Source organism: Chiloscyllium punctatum, chromosome 3 (assembly GCF_047496795.1).
Source record: "Chiloscyllium punctatum isolate Juve2018m chromosome 3, sChiPun1.3, whole genome shotgun sequence".
In the NCBI taxonomy this organism is placed as follows: Eukaryota; Metazoa; Chordata; class Chondrichthyes; order Orectolobiformes; family Hemiscylliidae; genus Chiloscyllium; species Chiloscyllium punctatum.
Genome location: NC_092741.1, coordinates 149257294 through 149281801, shown reverse-complemented (window position 1 = coordinate 149281801; position 24508 = coordinate 149257294). Strand labels below are relative to the sequence as shown.

Here is a 24508-nt window from a genome sequence, read left to right as displayed (position 1 = left end):
TCGGCCCACGATGTTGTGCCGAACTTCTATCCTAGATTAAGCACCCATCCATGTACCTATCCAAATGCCGCTTAAAGGTCGCCAATGAATCTGACTCTACCACTCCCTCGGGCAGCGCATTCCATGCCCCCACCACTCTCTGGGTAAAGAACCCACCCCTGACATCTCCCCTATACCTTCCACCCTTCACCTTAAATTTATGTCCCCTTGTAACACTCTGTTGTACCCGGGGAAAAAGTTTCTGACTGTCTACTCTATCTATTCCTCTGATCATCTTATAAACCTCGATCAAGTCACCCCTCATCCTTCGCCGTTCCAACGAGAAAAGGCCGAGAACTCTCAACCTATCCTCGTACGACCTACTCTCCATTCCAGGCAACATCCTGGTAAATCTTCTCTGCACCCTCTCCAAAGCTTCCACATCTTTCCTAAAGTGAGGCGACCAGAACTGCACACAGTACTCCAAATGTGGCCTAACCAAAGTCCTGTACAGCTGCAACATCACCTCACGACTCTTGAATTCAATCCCTCTGCTAATGAACGATAATACTCCATAGGCCTTCTTACAAACTCTATCCACCTGAGTGGCAACCTTCAAAGATCTATGTACATAGACCCCAAGATCCCTCTGTTCCTCCACCTGACCAAGAACCCTACCATTAACCCTGTATTCCGCATTCTTATTTGTTCTTCCAAAATGGACAACCTCACACTTGGCAGGGTTGAACTCCATCTGCCACTCCTCAGCCCAGCTCTGCATCCTATCTAAGTCCCTCTGCAGCCGACAACAGCCCTCCTCACTGTCCACAACTCCACCTATCTTTGTATCATCTGCAAATTTACTGACCCACCCTTCGACTCCCTCCTCTAAGTCATTAATAAAAATTACAAACAGCAGAGGACCCAGAACTGATCCCTGCGGAACTCCGCTTGTAACTGGACTCCATGCTGAATATTTACCATCTACCACCACTCTCTGACTTCTACCGGTTAGCCAGTTTTCTATCCAATTGGCCAAATTTCCCTCTATCCCATGCCTCCTGACTTTCCGCATAACCCTACCATGGGGAACCTTATCAAATGCCTTACTAAAATCCATGTACACTACATCCACTGCTCTACCCTCATCCACATGCTTGGTCACCTCCTCGAAGAATTCAATAAGACTTGTAAGGCAAGACCTACCCTTCACAAATCCGTGCTGGCTGTCCCTAATCAAGCAGTGTCTTTCCAGATACTCGTAAATCCTATCCCTCAGTACCCTTTCCATTACTTTGCCTGCCACAGAAGTAAGACTAACTGGCCTGTAATTCCCGGGGTTATCCCTATTCCCTTTTTTGAACAGGGGCACAACATTCGCTACTCTCCAGTCCCCTGGTACCACCCCAGTTGCCAGTGAAGACGAGAAGATCATTGCCAACGGTACTGCAATTTCCTCTCTTGCTTCCCACATAATCCTAGGATATATCCCGTCAGGCCCGGGGGACTTGTCTATCCTCAAGTTGTTCAAAATGTCCAACACATCTTCCTTCCTAACAGGTATCTCTTCTAGCTTATCAGTCCGTTTCACACTCTCCTCTTCAACAATACGGTCCCTCTCGTTCGTAAATACTGAAGAGAAGTACTTGTTCAAGACCTCTCCTATCTCTTCCGACTCAATACACAGTCTCCCACCACTGTCCTTGATCGGACCTACCCTCGTTCTCGTCATTCTCAGGTTTCTCACATATGCATAGAATGCCTTGGGGTTATCCTTGATCCTATCCGCCAGGGATTTTTCATGCCCTCTCTTAGCTCTCCTAATCCCTTTCTTCAGGTCCCTTCTGACTATCCTGTATCCCTCCACTGCTCTGTCTGAACCTTGTTTCCTCAACCTTATGTAAGCCTCCTTCTTCCTCTTTACTAGACATTCAACCTCCCTCGTCAACCAAGGCTCCCTCACACGACCATTTCTTCCCTGCCTGATCGGTACATACATATCAAGGACACGTCGTATCTGCTCCTTGAAAAAGTCCCACATTTCCACCACATCCTTCCCTAACAGCCTATGCTCCCAACGTATGCTCCTCAAATCCTGTCTTACAGCATCGTAATTTCCCTTCCCCCAATTGTAAAATCTACCTTGTTGTGCGCACCTATCTCTCTCCATAACCAAGGTGAAAGTCACAGAATTGTGGTCGCCATCACCAAAATGTTCACCCACCAACAAGCCCACCACTTGTCCCGGTTCGTTACCGAGTACCAAATCCAATATGGCCTCCCCTCTGGTTGGACAATCTACATACTGCGTTAGAAAAGCTTCCTGGACACACTCATAGTTGAAGACACCATTGCACAAAACACATGGCATTGACTGATGGACATTTTGTGAAAGGCCTGGGAGGTATGAAGTCTAACCAAATGGGAAAACACTGTATTTTAATGGCTGTATCCCTAAACAAATCAGCCTGTGATAACTATTCAGGAAATGAAATTTAGCATTTTGCAATTCAACACAGCCAATCCAGGGCATGCTGCCTTGTACTCTGCTCTAGTGTTATCATGACCTGAACAACTTGTTCAGACCTGGCATTTCAAGAAGCGAACGGAAAGTTTTCCACTTTTGAAACTATGTAGAATATTTAATGGAAATAACCCAGTTTTGATCTGAATTGATCCATCCAAATCTTGTGATAAAACTACATAGCTCGCAATGTAGCCATAATCCATGCTGCTCGGTGAATCAATCAATCAATCAGTCACCAATGCAAAGTCCAAAGATTACACAGAGAGTAGTATAGAATGCACATAAATTTGTGGCTTCAAAGATACTACTATATTTCTATCATACACAGGTTGTATCATATTTGACGAAGGCACGTGAAACGTCAAACATGACTACTTGCCAACCTAAAGGTCTAATAACAATTGACACTGGCTGAAACTGATACTAGCTGTGATCATATTGAAATATTTTAACAGGTCACCTGAAAAACACTGGAAATCAGTGTTAGTGATCATAGAAATGACATAATGCCTTCTCAAATTCAAAGTGATTTGGTATGATCAATTGTTGCAGTGATTTATATAACTGGATACAAAATCATTTTCTGCACAGCAAAATTCCAAAAATATCAATGAGATAAATTACTGTTGTTGGTGATGACATGAGCAAATTAATGAGTAATGAGTAAATGGTCTGGATTTGCGAATATAGCTGAACTTGCAGTGTAGCTCAAGCCACTGAGGATGACGCACACATGTGCACAGTATTTGAACAGCTAGTTTACACTTCCAATTGCCTGTTTTCCCTGCTCAGATTATTGCATGATTCCCTCCCAAAGTGATTTCAAATAGCCATCTCCAACTAGACGTGGACATTTGACCAAATTTGTTCCGAGTCTTTGCCTAGCTGATATTAAACCTGTTAAGGAACACAGTTCTAGAGAAGTCAGTTTTACTGGCAAAGAAATCAGTGCTCACAGCACCTTCAGCAATAGGATCAGAGGGAGAGGTAGAGAGGAGCTTGTGATCTCCATCTAAGTAAAATGCTGCTTGTTAAGAACTATCAACTGATGTGTGAAGAAGTCAGTAAGAATTATCGGTAACATCTTGGTCCTACCTCTGTAGAAGTTACCTGGTATAAAATTGCACTATATTTAGTCGGATCATATGTAATTTGAAAATCTTGATAAGCATAGAATTGGTTTTTTTTTCTACCATTACTCTTACCAGCTTTCTTCTTCCTGGGTGGTGGCTTTGCTGCTTGGTTTAATATCAAATCTTCAAAGAACTTTGTTCTTTCCTGTTCATTAGGTTTCGGTACATCTATAACTTCCCCATAATTGATTTCGAAAATGCATTTAACCTTAATGTTAAGAAAAACAGAAAACCCATTAAATTCAATATTTGTCTTTGAAGAAAATAAATTAGGATATGAAATGACAAAAGATAACCAGGTTACTATCTTGAACCTGAAATGCAAGTATTATTATTCAGAAAAACATTGTATAATCACACACATCCATTGCTTGTTACATAATATGTGCATACATCACTGTTATGGTGCAGATTTTTGCTCCAACATTCAAAACTACTGCTGCTGAGTACATAAATTCATAATCAACGTGCATATACGCAGTCCCCAGGATGCAAATGGATTTCGTTCTTAAATCTAGTCCTAAGTCGATTTGTATTCAAGTCAGAATAAGATGCAGGTCAATGTAAAATAACAGTTAATAAGCAGAGAAAACAGATGTTTATACCCTTGTATGCGATTACATTTGTAAGTCAGGCGTTCGTAAACTGGGGACCCCTCTTTATAGTAAAATATTACTGCTGTCATTTTGTTCATTAAAAACTTGCCGTGGTATTGCAAAATATTTACACATTTGTGAAAGAAATCAATAGTAATGACTTCATTAGGTGTAAAACTAGAACACACTGCTTTTTTATGTCCATCCAACAAAATGGCCCTCTTCATGCAATGTTTATATTTAAAGCAATATTTGAATGAAAGCATTGCCATTACTTTCAGATTGCAGAAGGAAACCATTAAACCCATTAGGGGGTGGCACAGTGGCTCAGTGGTTAGCACTGCTGCCTCACAGCGCCAAGGTCCCAGGTTCAATTCTAGCCTTAGGCAACTGTCTGTGTGAAGTTTGCACATTCTCCCCGTGTCTGCGTGGGTTTCCTACGGTTGCTCTGGTTTCCTCCCACAGCCCAAAGACGTGCAGATGAAGTGAACTGGCCATGCTAAATTGCCCATAGTGTTAGATGCATTAGTCAGAGGGAAATGGGTCTGAGTGGGTTACTCTTCAGAAGGTCGAAGGGCCTGTTTCCACACTGTATGGAATCTAATCTAATCTACAGAAACAAATAGTATTGATGAAGAGAACTCCTAAGCACTGACAGTTTATGTCTCTGTGAAACTGTACAAACCCCACACAGGTGTGCATAAATTTAGACACAAAAAATATTCTAATGAAAATATTCTCAATGATATTTCAATTCAAACTGAACACATTACTTAAGAAAATTATGAACTGTGACCATCATCAATATAGAGACAGTCTCCAATTTACGAATGTCCATCCAACAAACGCATCTACTTACATACAAGATTTCATATTAATTTAAAAGATTCGACACGCAAACATCTGCTTGTACTTACATGTGGTTATTTTATGCTGTACCATAGCATGTTCTGGCTTGCATACAAATCAACTTATGAATGCAGTCAGGAATAGAACCCATTCATAACCCGGGAAATGCCAATACTTCAAATTCTGTATTTACAATTTCTGCAAGATGTTAAATGCATATTTATAATAAAACACCAACCCATTCCAATTGCTCTCAAGTACTGCAACTTTTAGAAGAAACCAATATGGACATAACTGTCCAAACAGCTTTGCTCTACTCTGTAACCGTTCTATGAATTTATATGCACTTTAGTGAAATTGACAACCTACCTCATGAGGCAACTCTATATATATTGCTTCAGAGGTAGCCACTATTAAAATAGGGGAAAAGGGTGGTATGTCCTGAAGTAGAGTCAAGAAAGTAGCTCGCACTGTGTCACTGACTGCATCCCACCACTCTTTAATATGAGGCACATAAATTACACTTGGTACCGTCCGACGTGCCTCGCGGAAAACCTAAGGGAGGAATAGGAAGTAGGGAGAAAAAAAAGAGAAAAAAGAAAATCATGGCTTTAGATTTTCAGTGCTAGTTGAAAAGTTACCCCCAAGAATCATATGTACTAGGTTTTCTCACTTCCTCTAGCCTCACCTGTGCACACGACTCCTCTGGTGTTTTTGCACTGACAGAGTACACTGCTGGTAGATCTAACCTATGCACAGAGAACTTCTCAAGTGAATGCAGCAAAGCAGGAGCAAGATGTGAACTCTGACCAGATCCTTTGCTCCCACAAAGAAGTAACCGAGGACGATGGGATGTTGGCTGGTGATGTGCTGACCTACAGAAAGAAATCTTGCACTGAGTAATTTTCCAGATTAACATATACGTATCATTGTGTTTTGTATTCTTAAAATTATATATCTAAATTTCTGATGACTCAGACAATACTGCACTGTCAGAGTTGCTATCCTTCAGATGAGAGGTTACATTGAGGCTCTGCCTGCCCATGAGGGAACCAAAAAGATCCCACAGCAATATTTCGGAAAACAACAGAACTGTTATAACTATACCTTTGCAAATACTTATCCTTTAATCAACCACATAACAGAGATTATCTGGTTCTATCACATTGCTGTATTGCATGGGAGCTGCACAAATTCTGCAATTCCTATACTACTACAGTGATTATAGTTCAAAAAGTGTAAAGTGCTTTGGAACATGCTGTCGCTGTGAAGTGCACTGCATAAATAAGTATTATTTTTGAAATCGGTTGGAAAAACTCTACTTGTAGACTAACAAAATTACTAAGTAAACCCTTAAATAATCAAGATGTATTTCTCTATAATAACCAAGATAATAAAACACCAAGAAGCATTTCAACTGAAACTAACTTTATTTTCCAGACTGCAAGTAGAATGCCTATTATTTTTGTCTTAAAATATTGTGCTCCTGCAAATACCCACTCCCAGTAAATTACTGACCTCAGTCACATCACTGGGATAGATACCAGACTGCTTAATAAATATGCCAAAAAAAGCAACAGCCATGTCATCTTTTCTCAGAAGAATGAAAATAGTTTGGTACTGACACACAGACATGTGTATGTGGGGGTGCTTCTTCAGTAAAATATTAAGTCACTTTGTCTGTGGTTGCAAATTAATCATTCAGACTTGGGTTTTTAACAGTTACAGAACTTATTTCATGCAAGGTCCTTAAAGACAACAAACATCAAAGAAAAGCATGATGCAATATAAAAACCAATATGAAGTGCGCAACACTGAAGACCTCATGGACAACAATGGTTCAAGAAGACAACTTACTGCCACCTTCTCTAGGGCAACTGGTAACAGGCAATAAATGCTGGCAGCCAGCAGTGCCCACATCCCAGGAATAATAAAACAAACTGAAGAATACATATTTATAAATACAGTACAAAGATTTCTGTGGATGTTTTAACTAATTTCCTAATAGTTGTGGCCATACTAACAGTCCTTTGAGGAAAAAAGATGTTTAGAGGAACAGAATCTTTACAAACTTAAAATTTCAAAATAGAAAGTAGTTGTACCAAATGCCACATTTCACTTGCAATTTGAATATTATGTGCAAAATTGAAACCTTCCTGAAGATGGCAACATACTGCAATACTTCTTTGGAGAATCATTTTCAAATACATGTGTGTTTCTTCTGATCAGTTAAATAACCCAACTGCTCAATTTATTTTGCACAATTACAACTTCTGAAAAGCTCTAACAATTATTGCTAATTCACTGCAAAACATGATAGCCAATAATAATTTAGATTTTGGATTTAAAGTAAGAGTTGCTATCAAGTTTTTAAAAGAGTAAATGCATCAAATTTGAATTCAGTACAACATTTTCACATTTTGTCCCAATACATTCCTATTGTAACAAACTGTATATCTGTTTACATGAACTATCAAGATGTTTATAATGATTCAGATTCAAACTTAAAAATTTCAACTCTAAACTCATACAAATAAATAATCAATTCTGAATTGCCACATTTTTCTCAATTACATTAAGTAAGGCACAGTAATTTCCAAGTCACCCAAATATCAAAAGATACTAAAGTTCTGATTTTATTAAAATTATAACTTTCATTTTGGAATTATTGAGGTTAAAATACAGAATGTCATATCCCCAGCATTTTTTTAAAAAAAAAGGCCAAGAAAGTTGTTGAAGAAGCATTAATGCAGCATCATTAATAATCCCAACTCTTCATCACCAAAAAGAATTAGGGCGGCACGGTGGCACAGTGGTTAGCACTGCTGCCTCACAGCGCCAGAGACCTGGGTTCAATTCCTGCCTCAGGCGACTGACTGTGTGGAGTTTGCACATTCTCCCCGTGTCTGCGTGGGTTTCCTCCGGGTGCTCCGGTTTCCTCCCACAGTCCAAAGATGTTAAATTGCCCGTAGTGTTAGGTAAGGGGTAGATGTAGGGGCATGGGTGGGTTGCGCTTCGACGGGGCAGTGTGGACTTGTTGGGCCGAAGGGCCTGTTTCCACACTGTAAGTAATCTAAAAAAAAGTAATCTAAAAAAAATACTTCTGATAAGTAGGTAATATTGCAAGGAAATCCCACAAACATTAATTGGATTAGTAACTAGATAATCTGTTTTTGAAATGAAGTTAAATGTAGGTTAAATGCTGACCCAGAAACCAGAAGTACTGTCTCTCTTTGAATTATAGTGCTTTTTTTAAAATCTAGCCGAAGGGGCAGATTAAAGAAAAGAGCCATGGGTTTGTCTACAAACAACAAAAGGGTGTGTTGATCAAATGTTTCACAGAAATTAGAAGATATTATCTCATCCTTCCACGAGAAATGATGGTATCCCTGCAGCATCTAACAACTTAATGAATAATACTACTCTTGCTTATATGTTTCCAAGAAGACTACTGTAGCTATTACTTCCTGAACTTTTTGAACTTACTTTGCATCCACCTACCCCTATGTTCCCTTCCTGTGTGATTTTGGCTTATATTTTATTCGTAAGATAGTAAAGCAACTGAACTAGGCAGAATTTTCAAAGGAAAGGCAGCTAGTGACATTTCAAATCCTGGTATAGCTTGATACAGTCGCTAATTTATAAAAGATTTCTACATATTTTAGAAGATTTTTTTAACCTTGTCAACAGCCTGATAAATTTGCTTCAGGAAAGCAAGACTCTGATCACTTAAATACTGCCTTAACATGCCTTTGACACGAATAGTATATTCAAGTGCACTATAACTTAGTTATGTCACAGTTTTAGCAGACAAAAATATACCATGTTACATTAAAGAGGCAAAATGAGAATTAAAAATTGAAAGACAAAGTGGAAGATAGGGAAAGTGACCAAAAGCTTGGTGAAAGTCAAAAATGGTCTTGAAGATGGTAAAGACGCGAAGGACTTTTGGTCAGAAAATTGAGACTAAAGCTTACATTATTTCCGACTACTTAGCAAATACACCTCCCTAAAGGAGAAAGTGAGAACTGCAGATGCTGGAGATCAGAGCTGAAAATGTGTTGCTGGAAAAGCGCAGCAGGTCAGGCAGCAACCTCCCTAAAGCCAAGTGACAGCCTTCTCATTTGTTGAATTTGAGGCAGTTAGTCCAGCGCTTAATCTCTATTGGGAACACTCATCAACAGTGTGTAGCACCATTTGGCGAGTCACCACAAATGCATACAGAGTTTGTACTGAGCTGGCAATGATGGTAGTTGACTGCACAGGGATCCTGGCTTGTCATGAACCTGTTACTCAAGAACTACTCTTGCCATGTTAGTTCAAAGAATGTTGTTCAACAGTTAATGTTAGCCACAGGAAACCTCTTAGCGGCTTCCTGTATAATCCATTCCTTCATCGAAAGGGCATTTGTTGGTAAGCTTCTCCAGGAATGTTGATCCATATATGGATAGAAGACAGACAGCTGGTGGATTGAACACATCACAAGTGGAAAGTTAGGTGCATGTGATTTCAACCAGCTTCTGTTTTTGTTTAGTCAGTTACCAAATGTGTGGGGGATTGATGTTTGACTTTCAGGTTATGTTGCCCATTATTGCTTTTACTGGAGTATCAACTAGACATGCAAGTAATGCCCTTTGCCAGACAATGCACAGTGCTCTTCTGAGAACTGCAATCAGGGAAGCACCGAATACTGTGGTAGTAGCATCCCACATAGATCCAGCAAGTCTAGTTGGTGTGTCATTTCGGGTTTCACCCTTTGCTGCTCTTTCTTAGCTGAGCATAACTATGTAATTCTATTTTGGCATTGGTATTGTGGAGATGGAACACACACGATGTAGTTTTTTAAGGGATTCAAAATCAATTATTCACATGTTGCATTGCTTTCACAATGCTTATAATCACTTTTTCAAAACTAGCAACTTTCCAAAACACTAAAATGTAGAGTTAGTTTATTTGTTACTTAGTTAAATTTAATTAGTTAAATTCAATGCAAAGTCAATACTGGTTACATGAACCAGTTAGTAAACACATTGAAACAGCTCAATGCATTTTACAGGCAATTGATAAACATTATTCCAGTGACATGAGGGACTGTCACAAGTGTGTATCCACTGTCATTGATTACTGAAGGTTAATTTGCTCATACTTGAGAATGTTGTTAGGTGTACACAACTACACTATTTAGAGGAGATGACAGTGACAGGAGTTGACAGCAAGTCAACATTTGACTGAATTTGGCACCAGAAAATCCTAATAAAATCCTAGAAGGGAGCTCTTCACTGGTTGGAGTGTTGCCTACATAAAAGGTGGCAGCTGCAGCAATTCCTCAGGTAGTAACCAAGGCCAATCCACCTCTAACTGCTTTACCAATAATCCGTACTTCCAATAAGTTCACAAATGGAGATGTGAACTAATGACAACACAGTGTTCAGTATTATTTGCTACTCCTAGATAAAAGATCAACATGTACCCATCCACAGCAAGACCTGAACAACATTCAGACTTGGCTGATAAGTGGAAGCTAACACATACACTTCTCAAATAGAAGACAATAACAATATGCAACCAAAGAGAATCTGACCATCAACCTTTCACAATCAGAGAATAATCACTGCTGTATAATTTACTCTGAGCATTCAGGGGATGATTAGAAACTTCATTTAAAGTCATAGTCACAGAGATGTACAGCATGGAAACAGATCCTTCGGTCCAACCTGTCCATGCCGACCAGATATCCCAACTCAATCTAGTCCCACCTGCCAGCACCCAGCCCATATCCCTCCAAACCCTTCCTATTCATATACCCATCCAAATGCCTCTTAAATGTTGCAATTGTACCAGCCTCCACCACTTCCTCTGGCAGCTCATTCCATACACTTTTCTACACATACTCTGTGTAGAAAAAGTTGCCTCTTAGGTCTCTTTTATATCTTTCCCCTCTCACCCTAAACCTATACCCTCTAGTTCTGGCCTCCCCCACCCAGGGAAAAGACTTTGTCTATTTATCCTATCCATGCCCCTCATAATTTTGTAAACCTCTATAAGGTCACCCCTCAGCCTCCGACGCTCCAGGGAAAACGGCACCAGCCTGTTCAGCCTCTCCCTATAGCTCAAATCCTCCAACCCTGGCAACATCCTTGTAAACCTTTTCTGAACCCTTTCAAGTTTCACAACATCTTTCTGATAGGAAGGAGAACAGAAGTGCATGCAATATTCCAACAGTGGCCTAACCAATATCCTGTACAGCCGCAACATGACCTCCTAACTCCTGCACTCAATACTCTGACCAATAAAGGAAAGCCATACCAAACGCCTTCTTCACTATCCTACCAACCTGCGACTCTACTTTCAAGGAGCTATGAACCTGTACTCCAAGGTCTCTTTGTTCAGCAACACTCCCTAGGACCTTACCATTAAGTGTATAAGTCCTGCTAAGATTTGCTTTCCCAAAATGCAGCACCTCTCATTTATCTGAATCAAACTCTTCTGTCATTTCTCAGCCCATTGGCCCATCTGGTCCAGATCCTGCTGTAATCTGTAACCCTCTTCACTGTCCACTACACCTCCTATTTTAGTGTCATCTGCAAACTTACTAACTGTACCTCTTATGCTCGCATCCAAATCGTTTATGTAAGTGACAAAAAGTAGAGGACCCAGCACTGATCCTTGTCGCACTCCACTGGTCACAGGCCTCCAGCTAAAAAACAACCCTCCATCACCACCCTCTGTCTTCTACCTTTGAGCCAGTTCTGTATCCAAATGGCTAGTTCTCCCTGTATTTTGTGAGATCTAACCTTGCTAATCAGTCTCCCATAAGGAACCTTGTCGAACGCCTTACTGAAGTCCATATAGATCACAACTACCTTTCTGACCTCATTAATTCTCTTTGTTACTTCTTCAAAAAACTCAATCAAATTTGTGAGACATGATTTTCCATGCACAAAGCCATGTTGACCATCCCTAATCATTCCTTGCCTTTCCAAATACACGTACATCCTGTCATAAAAAACCCTGCAGATGCTGGAATCTGAGGTAGACAAGTAGGAGGCTAGAAAAACACAGCAAGCCAGAAGTCCTGAAGAAGGGTTACACCCGAAATGGTGACTTCTCCACCTCGTGATGCTGCCTGGCTTGTTGTGTTTTTCCAGCTTCCTGCTTGTTTACCCTTCAAAACTTAATTTACCTAGCCATGTAAATACTGCGAGAACAGTTTGTCAGAAATGAGGAATCTGTAATGAGTAACTCACTTCCTGAATCCACAAAGCATACCCACCATTTACAAGTCAGGATTGTGGTGGAATACATAACCCTCGTCTGGATAAATGTAGTCCAACAACACTCAAGAAACTTGGCACTCCTCTTGAGACCACCCACGACAAAGGCAGCTCACTGTACTGGCAACCTGTCAATCATGTTAGACATTCATTCCCTCCACGCGACTCATAATAACAGCTGTGTGTACCATCCACAAGACATGGCAGCCAAATGCAACTATTATTTCACACCTCCTATAGAAAAGGCAGCAAAATACCTGATAATGGCACCATCTGCAAATTCCCTTCCCAAGACGTATCTTATTCTGTTTCAAACTTAAAGTCCGTTCATTACAGCTGTGTACATGCACTTACACACAAACTGTAGCTGTCCAAGGTATCTTCTGATCATCACCTTCTTAAACGCCATTAGAGATGGGAAAAATGCTGGCCTTAGTGGCATTCACATCCCATGAAAAAATGTGAAAAAGTAGCACAACTATCTTCGGGCAAAGTTAGCTAACACTAGAACACTTTTGGAAAATAAAAACACTCGCTAAACTGAACAAGAGTGTCATAAAAAACAATTTTTGTCTCAGATTATTTTTTCATCTAGGCCAAAAATAAAGCAGAAACCAAGCAAAATTTTAATGAGAATTTTAAATTATGTTGGACTTGCTTTTCATGTAACAAATATCCAATCAACAATCCAAAATATTGAAATTATTAAATGCAATTACTCACATGGAGAAGTGCATAAAGGGCTTATGTTTAGCAGCTGGCGGCTGTTTCTTTGGTGATCCCAATGTAGAGTTATTCTCAAAAATTGCTGGCTCAACCTCATCATCACTGGGGATGTAATCTTCCAAAATGTGGTTCATAGCATCTGAGAAAGCAATCAAATACAATATGATGGAGCAGGAATAGTATTTTAAGAATATTTAACAAAGTACAATACAGGGAAGAACTGTCCAAAGTGTGCACATGTGCCTGTCTCAAATGTTGACTCTTCAATTAACTTTTAGATTTCAATGCAAGTTCCAAAAACATTATGTTTTTACAAATAGTAAATGCTGACATAATGATGATCGTCAAGGAGACATTCAAAATTTGCAGCTCTGCTATATTACCAGTTACATTGAACATTGTTATTATTTCTATTCAGTCTATTACTGGACATTCTAAATTACTGAACTTTTAAATTCTTTAACACTAAAAATGGTCATTAATTGTTAACTTCAAGTCTTAATCATTCTCCTTCTTACTTTCTTCAGTATTGCTTGCAATATTTATTTATAACCAATTACAGACATTTCATTTCTGAGTAACAACCTAATTACTTTAACTTGGTTAAATTATCATTAAATCAGTTAAATATAGCTCGATTTATTTTAAGCAAATTGCTAAAAAAGTTTTAAATGTTCAGAACTAATATGTCAAACAAGCTTTCAAATGAAAGAACAAAACATTAAAATAATCTGTAAATGACAAATAAAATCACAATACAAAAATCATTTAGAAATGCAAAACTTTCTTTGGAACTGCTATTTTTGTCTTTACACAAATTGTGTCATATTAAAAAGCTCAAAAAATCACTCGCAGAAGGATTGTAGTAAATATCTCAGCAGCAATATAATTGACTACCAATCTTTCAGGTTTAAATGGTCTCTTCTTTGAATTCCAGTTTGCTGTATAATACAGATTGAGATCTGTGATTCTACAAGTAGTCAACTCCTAACTTAAAATTCATCATTGTGAGCAGCTGTCAAATGGTATCCAGGTATTCTTCTCAGGAAGCAATAAAACTAAAGGACCAACAAATCCAATAGGTTTATGGATAATATAATGTTAGCACATCTTTCAAGTGTATGGAGGCTAAGGTGGAAGGTTGGCATTGGTCTTGATATATTGTACAGCATTGCATTCATAAGAATACATATGTAAAAAAATGTATATTCTATTGAATAAAATGAATAGATCAAAACTACAGAAGTATTTTACTTGCTTACACCAAGAGGGCTTTAAAACAAAGTTTTAAAGAATAACTGCTTCAAACTGGAGATATTATTTCCACACTGATTTAAAGAAAAGATCCACATACAACATAACTATTGAAATAACTATTGGGTTCCACCAACTTTTCCACCAGCTTTTCATTTAAAATTTGGAGATCACAAGTGTCAGAGTTACCTTAACTGCTCTAAAATATTTAAAGGTAAAAATATCCTAGAGTAAATTGATGTTAGGTATATTTAGATGAATTAATTGCTTCATTAACCTTACAGTGGAGGACTTAAACCCATATGATATGGAAGTATGTTCTGCTACAATATGGTCCACGTGAACCAACAAATGAAGAGGAACCTGTAGCATCTTTCTCTATCTTCCAAATCATTGGTGTTTTGTACAGGTGTGAACAGATTGAATTAATAAAGTAATTACTTTATGCCCCTCATCACATAACAAAATACTAGTAATTCAATTCATCCAGCAAATATACAATAACAAACAAAAATTCTATAATATATACCGACCATCTCTGTTGTCATTCTGTGTCTGTTCAGCATGAGGAAAAACCTTGTGCAAAGCAGTTAGAATTCTCCTAAAGACATTTTCCAGCAAAGGCCTGATAATGTGTGATAGTGCTTCTCCTGAAGAGGTCACAGCTCGTTGTGAAGCAGGCACAATGTTCTGCATGGCAAGATAGAAGTCCTGTGCACTTATAACAATAGATGAAACATCCAGCTGCAGCTTCTGACTGGTTGCATAAATCTGAGGGTAGCGTCGGCGTAGGGCAAACAGGGCTGCCTCAGTGCAAAGTGATTTTATATCAGCCCCACAGTAGCCTTAAGACAAATCAGAAAATTCATTTTTAAATAAACACAAAGTAAGTCATCTGTTTTGCAATAATTCAAAACTAAAGTAGCATCCCTGCATTAAAATGCTAAGTATTTATTCACTCACAAATTGTGAATTAAAACTGTGGCATTGCTGAATTATACATGGTTACAGCACAGAAGATGGCCATTTAACCCATTGTCACTACATCAGGACTCTGCAAGAGCAATTCATCTAACTCTTTCCACATTGTGAAAATTCTCTGTTCTGTTACATGTCAGATTTCTTTTAAAAGCTATGACTAAATTTCCTTCCTCGACACTTTCAGGTCGTGTAGTCCAAATCCTTAACAAACTGCATGAAAATTCTTCCTTCGGTCAACTATGGTTCTTTTAACATCCACCCTGAATCAGTACACACTGGTTCAGAATCCTTCTGACAATGGGAACAATTTCTGTCTATTACTGATTGGATTCAAAGTCTGTGAGAAGATTTGTAGCTCGGGTGCTCGTTGTAGTGGTTCTGTTCGCCGAGCTGGGAATTTGTGTTGCAGACGTTTTGTCCCCTATCTAGGTGACATCCTCAGTGCTTGGGTGCCTTCTGTGAAGCGCTTCTGTGATCTTTCCTCCGGCATTTGTAGTGGTTTGAATCTGCTGCTTCCGGTTGTCAGTTCCAGCTGTCCGCTGCAGTGGTCGGTATATTGGGTCCAGGTCGATGTGCTTATTGATTGAATCTGTGGATGAGTGCCGTGCCTCTAGGAATTCCCTGGCTGCTCTCTGTTTGGCTTGTCCTATAATAGTAGTGTTGTCCCAGTCAAATTCATGTTGCTTGTCATCTGCGTGTGTGGCTACGAAGGATAGCTGGTCATGTTGTTTCGTGGCTAGTTGGTGTTCATGGATGCGGATCGTTAGCTGTCTTCCTGTTTGTCCTATGTAGTGTTTTGTGCAGTCCTTGCATGGGATTTTGTACACTACATTGGATTTGGTCATGCTGGGTATTGGGTCCTTCGTTCTGGTGAGTTGTTGTCCAAGAGTGGCTGTTGGTTTGTGTGCTGTTATGAGTCCTAGTGGTCGCAGTATATTGGCTGTCAGTTCAGAAATGCTCTTGATGTATGGTAGTGTGGCTAGTCCTTTGGGTTGTGGCATGTCCTCATTCTGTTGTCTTTCCCTTAGGCATCTGTTGATGAAATTGCGGGGTATCCGTTTTTGGCGAATACATTGCATAGGTGTTCTTCTTCCTCTTTTTGCAGTTCTGGTGTGCTGCAGTGTGTTGTGGCCCTTTTGAATAGTGTCTTGATGCAACTTATTTTGTGTGTGTTGGGGTGGTTGCTTTCGTAGTTTAGGACTTGGTCTGTGTGTGTGGCTTTCCTGTATACCTTTGTGCTGAATTCTCCATTCGGTGTCTCTGTACCATCACGTTTAGGAATGGGAGTTGGTTGTCCTTTTCTTCCTCTCTAGTGAATCGGATTCCTGTGAGTGTGGCGTTGATGATTCGGTGTGTGTTCTCTATTTCTGTGTTTTTAATGGTTACAAAGGTATCATCTACATATCTGACCCAGAGTTTGGGTTGAATTTGCGGTAAGACTGTTTGTTCCAATCTTTGCATTACCGCTTCTGCTATGAGTCCAGAGATGGGTGAGCCCATGGGTGTGCCATTGATTTGTTCATATATTTGGTTGTTGAATGTGAAGTGTGTTGTGAGGCACAGGTCCAGTAACTTGAGTATGCAGTCTTTGTTGATAGGTTTACCATCCTGTTGTCTGCTCTGTACGTCCAGCAGATTGGCTATTGTTTCTCTGGCTAGGGTTTTGTCGATAGAGGTGAACAGTGCCGTTACATCGAATGAGACCATGGTTTCTTCCTTGTCTTCCTGTTTGTCTATGTGTATATTTCTGATGATGTCCAAGAATTCCTGTGTCGATTGTACAGAGTGTCTGGATCTGCTGATTAGGTGTTTCAGTTTCTGCTGTAGTTCTTTGGCCAGTTTGTGTGATGGTGTCCCTGGTAGTGATAATATGGGTCTGAGTGGGATGTCTGGTTTGTGCACTTTAGGTAGTCCATAGAATCGGGGGTGTTGTTGCTTTCAGGTTTCATTCTTTGTAGGTCAAACCTGGTTATCTGTCCATTTTTTTTGTAGGTTCCTCAGTGTGTTCAAAGGCACTATTCAAAAGGGCCACAACACATTGCAGCACACCAGAACTGCAAAAAGAGGAAGAAGAACACCTATACAATGTATTCGTCAAAAACGGATACCTGCGCAATTTCATCAACAGGTGCCTAAGGGAAATACAACAGAATGAGGACATGCCGCAACCCAAAGGACTAGCCACACTACCATACATCAAGAGCACATCTGAACTGACAGCCAATATACTGCGACCACTAGGACTCATAACAGCACACAAACCAACAGTCACTCTTGGACAACAACTCACCAGAACGAAGAACCCAATACCCAGCAAGACCAAATCCAATGTAGTGTACAAAATCCCATGCAAGGACTGCATAAAACACTACATAGGACAAACAGGAAGACAGCTAACGATCCGCATCTGTGAACACCAACTAGCCACGAAACAACACGACCAGCTATCCTTAGTAGCCACACACGCAGATGACAAGCAACATAAATTTGACTGGGACAACACTACTATTATAGGACAAGCCAAACAGAGAGCAGCCAGGGAATTCCTAGAGGCATGGCACTCATCCACAGATCCAGTCAATAAACACATCGACCTGGACCCAATATACCGACCACTGCAGCGGACAGCTGGAACTGACAACCGGAAGCAGCAGATTCAAACCACTACAAATGCCAGAGGAAAGATCACAGAAGCGCTTCACAGGAGGCTCCCAAGCACTGAGGATGTCACCTAGATAGGGGACAAAACATCTGCAACACAAATTCCCAGCTCGGCGAACAGAACCACAACACTGATTGGATTCCTCATAATTTGAGCACCTCTATTAATGCTACTCTCAATTATCTGTGCTGAAGGAAAACAACCATAACTTAACAAATATGCCCATACCTCTTTTTATTTGTTCATGGTATGTCTGTGTCGCTGGCTAGGCTAACATTTATTGACCATCCATGATTGGTCAGGAAAATATAACTGAATTGCCCATTTTTGGGTATCGCCTATAAAGCCTTCACATCCTTCCTAAATTGGGCACAATACTTTAGTTGAGACCAAACCAATATGTTTTACGAAGGTTCAACATTCCTACATTGCTTTTGTACAGCAGAGAGCGGCGCGAGCTGGGCAGAAGTGAAGTTGGAGCGCAGAGCTGGTTGGGAAGGTAAGTGATTGATATTTGAGTGGGTGTGTTCTGGACCCCAGGCCCCAGCCTCCCTCCCATCCTCCTCCTCTAACCTAACTTTAAAGTCCACAGGTAAGCTACTCAGTGTTCTTGTTTTGGAGACTAAGTGTAGAGTAATGGCAGCGCAGGCAGTGGAATGTTCCTCCTGCAGGATGTTTGAGGTAGGGGTGGCCACCGATGCTCCTGCCGACTTCATCTGCAGGAAATGCAGTCAGCTCCTGCTCCTCACAGAACACGTCAGGGAACTGGAACTGGAGTTGGATCAACTGAGGATTATTCAAGAGTCTGAGAAGGTGATAGATAGAAGCTACAGGGATATAGTTACGCCAGAGAACAGAGGTAGCTGGATAACAGTTAGTGGTGGGAAGGGGAGGAAGCAGGCAGTCCAGGGATCCTCTGTGGTCATTCCCCTCAACAATAAGTATACCACTTTGGATACTATTTGGTGGGTGGGGGGGAGGGGGGGGGGGCGGCCTAGCAGGGGTAAGCGCAGTGACCGGGTCTCTGGCACGAGGTCCGGCTCTGAGGTTCAGAAGGGAAAGGGGGAGAGGAGGAGAGCGCTAGTTATAGGAGACTCTATAGTTAGAGGGACAGACAGGCGGTTCTGTGGACATGGGCGAGACTCTCGGATGGTTTGTTGCCTCCCGAGTGCCAGGGTCCAAGACGTCTCTGACCGTGTCTTCAGAATCCTTAAAGGGGAGGGTGTGCAGCCAGGAGTCGTGATGCATGTTGGCACCAACGACAAAGGTAGGAAGAGGGGTGGGGAGATCATTCAGGAGCTCAGGGAGTTAGGCTGGAAGCTAAAAGCTAGGACGGACAGAGTCATCATTTCTGGGTTGTTGCTGGTGCCACGTGACAGTGAGGCAAGAAATAGGGAGAGAGTGCAGTTGAACACGTGGCTGCAAGGATGGTGTAGGAGGGAGGGCTTCAGGTATTTGGACAATTTGACTGCATTCTGGGGAAGGTGGGACTTTTACAAGCAGACGGGTTGCACCTGAACCAGAAGAGCACCAATATCCTGGGAGGTAGGTTTGCTAGCACTCTTCGGGGGGATTTAAACTAATTTGGCATGGGAATGGGATCCGGACTTGTAGTCCAACAAGTAGGTCAGCTGTTTGTTAGGATGTCCAAGAATGTAGGGAGGCTGTGGAGAAGCTAGCACTGTCAGGGAATACTTGCGGACAGAGAGATGGGTTCAAGTGTGTACACTTTAATGCAAGGAGTATCAGAAATAAGGTGGGTGAACTTAAGGCGTGGATCGGTACCTGGGACTACGGTGTTGTGGCCATCACGGAAACGTGGATAGAAGAGGGACAGGAAGGTTGTTGGAGGTTCCTGGTTACAGATGTTTCAGTAAGATTAGGGAGGGTGGTAAAAAAGGAGGGGGGGTGGCGTTGTTAATTAGAAATGGTATAACGGCTGCAGAAAGGCAGTTTGAGGGGATCTGCCTTTGGAGGTAGTATGGGCTGAAGTCAGAAATAGGAAAGGAGCAGTCACCTTGTTGGGTGTTTACTATAGGCCCCCCCAATAGCAGCAGAGATGTGGAGAAACAGATTGGGAAACAGATTTTGGAAAGGTGCAGAAGCCACAGGGTAGTAGTCATGGGTGATTTCAACTTCCCAAATATTGATTGGAAGCTCTTTAGATCAAGTAGATTGGACGGGGCGGTGTTTGTGCGGTGTGTCCAGGAAGCTTTTCTAACTCAGTATGTAGATTGTCCGACCAGAGGGGAGGCCATATTGGATTTGGTACTTGGTAACAAACCGGGACAAGTGATGGGCTTGTTAGTGAATGAACATTTTGGTGATGGTGACCACAATTCTGTGACTTTCACCTTGGTTATGGAGAAATAGGTGCGTGCAACAGGGTAGGTTTTACAATTGGGGGAAGGGTAAATATGATGCTGTAAGACAGGATCTGAGGAGCGTAAGTTGGGAGCATAGGCTGTCAGGGAAGGATGTCGTGGAAATGTGGAACTTTTTCAAGGAACAGATACGTGTCATTGATATGTATGTACCTGTCAGGCAGGAAAGAGATGGTCGTGTGAGGGAACCTTGGTTGACGAGGGAGGTTGAATGTCTTGTAAAGAGGAAGAAGGAGGCTTACATAAGGTTGAGGAAACAAGGTTCAGACAGAGTAATGGAGGGATACAGGATAGCCAGAAGGGAGCTGAAGAAAGGGATTAGGAGAGCTAAGAGAGGGCATGAAAAATCTTTGGCGGATAAGATCAAGGGTAACCCCAAGGCATTTTATGCGTATGTGAGAAACATGAGAATGACGAGAACAAGGGTAGGTCCAACCAAGGCAAGTAGTGGGAGATTGTGTATTGAGTCGGAAGAGATAGAAGAGGTCTTGAATGAGTACTTTTCATCAGTATTTACAAATGAGAGGGACCGTATTGTTGAAGAGGAGAGTGTGAAACGGACTGGTAAGCTAGAAGAGATACTTGTTAGGAAGGAAGATGTGTTGGACATTTTGAACAACTTGAGGATAAACAAGTCCCCCGGGCCTCACGAGATATATCCTAGGATTATGTGGGAAGCAAGAGAGGAAATTGCAGAACTGTTGGCAATGATCTTTTTGTCTTCACTGTCAACGGGGGTGGTACCAGAGGACTGAAGAGTGGCGAATGTTGTGCCCCTGTTCAAAAAAGGGAATAGGGATAACCCCAGGAATTACAGGCCAGTTAGTCTTACTTCGGTGGTAGGCAAAGTAATGGAAAAGGTACTGAGGGATAGGATTTATAAGTATCTGGAAAGACACTGTTTGATTAGGGACAGCCAGCACGGATTTGTGAAGGGTAGGTCTTGCCTTACAAGTCTTATTGAATTCTTTGAGGAGGTGACCAAGCATGTGGATGAGGGTAGAGCAGTGGATGTAGTGTACGTGGATTTTAGTAAGGCATTTGAGAAGGTTCCCCATGGTAGGCTTATGCGGAAAGTCAAGAGGCATGGGATAGAGGGAAATTTGGCCAGTTGGATAGAAAACTGGCTAACCGGTCGAAGTCAGAGAGTGGTGGTAGATGGTAAATATTCAGCCTGGAGCCCAGTTACAAGTGGAGTTCCGCAGGGATCAGTTCTGGGTCCTCTGCTGTTTGTAATTTTTATTAATGACTTGGAAGAGGGAGTCGAAGGGTGGGCCAGTAAATTTTCAGATGATACCAAGATTGGTGGAGTTGTGGATAGTGAGGAGGGCTGTTGTCGGCTGCAAAGGGATTTAGATATGATGCAGAGCTGGGCTGAGGAGTGGCAGATGGAGTTCAACCCTGCCAAGTGTGAGGTTGTCCATTTTGGAAGGACAAATAAGAATGCGGAATACAGGGTTAACGGTAGGGATCTTAGTAAGGTGGAGGAGCAGAGGGATCTTAGGGTCTATGTTCATAGATCTTTGAAAGTTGCCACTCAGGTGGATAGAGCTTGTAAGAAAGCCTATGGCGTATTAGCGTTCATTAGCAGAGGGATTGAATTCGAGAGTCGTGAAGTGATGTTGCAGCTGTACAGGACTTTGGTTAGGCCACATTTGGAGTACTGTGTGCAGTTCTGGTTGCCTCACTTTTGGAAAGATGTGGAAGCTTTGGAGAGGATGCAGAGAAGACTTACCAGGATGTTGCCTGGAATGGAGAATAGGTCTTACGAGGATAGGTTGAGAGTTCTCGGCCTTTTCTCATTGGAACGGCGAAGGATGAGGGGTGACTTGATAGAGGTTTATAAGATGATCAGAAGAATAGATAGAGTAGACAGTCAGAAACTTTTTTCCCAGGGTACAACAGAGTGTTACAAGGGGACATAAATTTAAAGTGAAGGGTGGAAGGTATAGGGGGGATGTCAGGGGTAGGTTTTTTATCCAGAGAGTGGTGGGGGCATGGAATGCGCTGCCTGTGGGAGTGGCAGAGTCAGAATCATTGGTGACCTTTAAGCGGCAATTGGATAGGTACATGGATGGGTGCTTAAGCTAGGACAAATGTTCGGCACAACATCGTGGGCTGAAGGGCCTGTTCTGTGCTGTATTGTTCTATGTTCTATACACTCTGCAAGTTCTTACAGAGCCCAGGATCCTGTTTGCTTTTTTAATCACTCTCTCAACCAACTTTGCCAACTGCAATGGCTTTTGCACATACATCCCCAGATCTGTCAGTTAATGCACCCATGCAGCCTTCCAACAAAAATGCTTTCTTTGACTTTGAAACAAACTGAATCAAGGGGGTTGAAATTCCAATTTTCAGATTAACTTCAAATTTCAAAAAGAACATCTGATCATGATTGGCAGTATCTGTGAAGAGAAATTAAAGTTAACATTTCGGATTCAGTGACCCTTCCTCACAAGTGTTCTGAGGAAGGGACACCAGATCCAAAATGTTATCTGACTTCTCTTCACAGGTGCTGCCAGACCTGCTGAGCTTTTCCAGCAACTTCTGTTTTTGTTCCTAATTTACAACGTCCGCAGTTCTTTCAATTTTTATTTCTGATCATGACTCATTTGTGTAGAATTTAGCAGCTAATTCAAAATGCAACACTGGCAGGAACTTTGGATTCAATCTCTGAGTTAAGAAACAGTACATTATAAGCAAAGATAAACAAATTCAAACCTATAGTTTAAATATAGTGGATGTTGAAAATTTACTAAGAATTTGAAATTTGGGAGATTTGTAGCTCGGGTTGTTGTGGTTGTGTTCGCCGAGCTGGGACTTTGTGTTGCAGACATTTCGTCCCCTGAGGATGTCACCTAGACAGGGGACGAAACGTCTGCAACACAAATTCCCACCTCGGCGAACAGAACCACAATAGGAATTTGAAATACACAGTTGATTTGGTCAATTCTTCAAATAAATAACCAGTTACATTTTGTACATACTGATCATTTTATTTTGATCCCTGAATTACCTCCTGTCAAACTATCAAACTTAGTTGTTCTCTTGTGATATGTTCAAGGTCTTCCAGCAAATGCCCTATATTTTCTGACCTTTTTCTCACATATATGAATTAAAATGTTTAACGTTAAGGGTTTTGAAAGGACTAGTATCTTCTAAATTACAAAATCCAAAATATTGATCATTCAATGTAGCAACATTGGCCGAGGCTAAATTTTTAAAAATTCAATCAAAACCCTCTAGGGGTTTATCAATCAATATGTATTCCAGTATTAAAAAGATTTTGACACTTTATAATATTTGCCTCAAAACTGTTGTTGCAGAACAAGTAGATGTACCAAATTGTTTGGAGTTTAAAAGATTGGTCGGTGATCTTATTCAATCAAAGATTCGGAGGGGATTAGCAGAGCGGATACTGAAAAGATACTTCCTCTTTGGGTAAACCTAGAACTCGGAGGCACTGTTTAAAACTAAAAGGGTCTCCAGTGGAGATGTGGAGAAGAAGAATGTTTTTTTCTCCCCAGAAGATCTACTAGTCTTTGGTATTCTCTTATATATTCAAGGCTGAATTAGATAGATTTTAAAATCTATGGCAGGGTTATGGGGAGCAAGCAAGAAAGAGTTAAGGCATCAGTTATGATCTTGCTGATTGTCGAGCTGGCTCAGGGGCCCAAATGGCCAAATCCTGTTCCTAATTCTCTGTAGTCTGCTGCAAGTTTCCATAACCTGATCTTTTGTAGCCAGTTTATAGTAAGTTAATGGCCACAAAGATTAGCTTTTCCAATGAGCCATGGCACCTGTCATGTGTCTAACTCTGGTCACCAAAAATGCACCAACAACTGCAGAACTCCATGAAGCCTACTTCTAATAACAAGTCATAGCATGACATCACTGACAGGATTGCGATAATTCTTCAGAGTCAGAATCTGGTGCTTTATGGTGTCATCAACAGGTAACGCACCTACACAGTGATAAATATCTCACATGGGCAATTCACAGTCGCAAGCTGAGTGGCACACACACAAAGCAAGTGCAGTGTAAATACACAACAATAGCATTCTAGATTTCTAAACCATAATCTACTTAGCAGAATTAATGTGCCTTTGGTGCCAGGAAATTGCAATTTCTTCAATTATGGGT

At 41.1% G+C, this 24508-nt stretch overlaps 1 protein-coding gene across 3 annotated transcripts in view; it reads right to left on the bottom strand.

The window, feature by feature from the left end:
- atad2b (ATPase family AAA domain containing 2B) overlaps positions 1 to 24508 on the bottom strand; it is a 139560-nt gene that overhangs the window by 39788 nt on the left and 75264 nt on the right. For all 3 annotated transcript variants that reach the window (XM_072562149.1, XM_072562158.1, XM_072562165.1), the window contains exons 16-20: positions 14872 to 15183; positions 13082 to 13223; positions 5773 to 5959; positions 5454 to 5639; positions 3712 to 3847 (exon numbers count right to left, since the gene is read on the bottom strand). In XM_072562149.1, coding sequence (XP_072418250.1) covers positions 3712 to 3847; positions 5454 to 5639; positions 5773 to 5959; positions 13082 to 13223; positions 14872 to 15183 — 963 coding nt within the window. The remainder of the gene's footprint in view (positions 1 to 3711; positions 3848 to 5453; positions 5640 to 5772; positions 5960 to 13081; positions 13224 to 14871; positions 15184 to 24508) is intronic.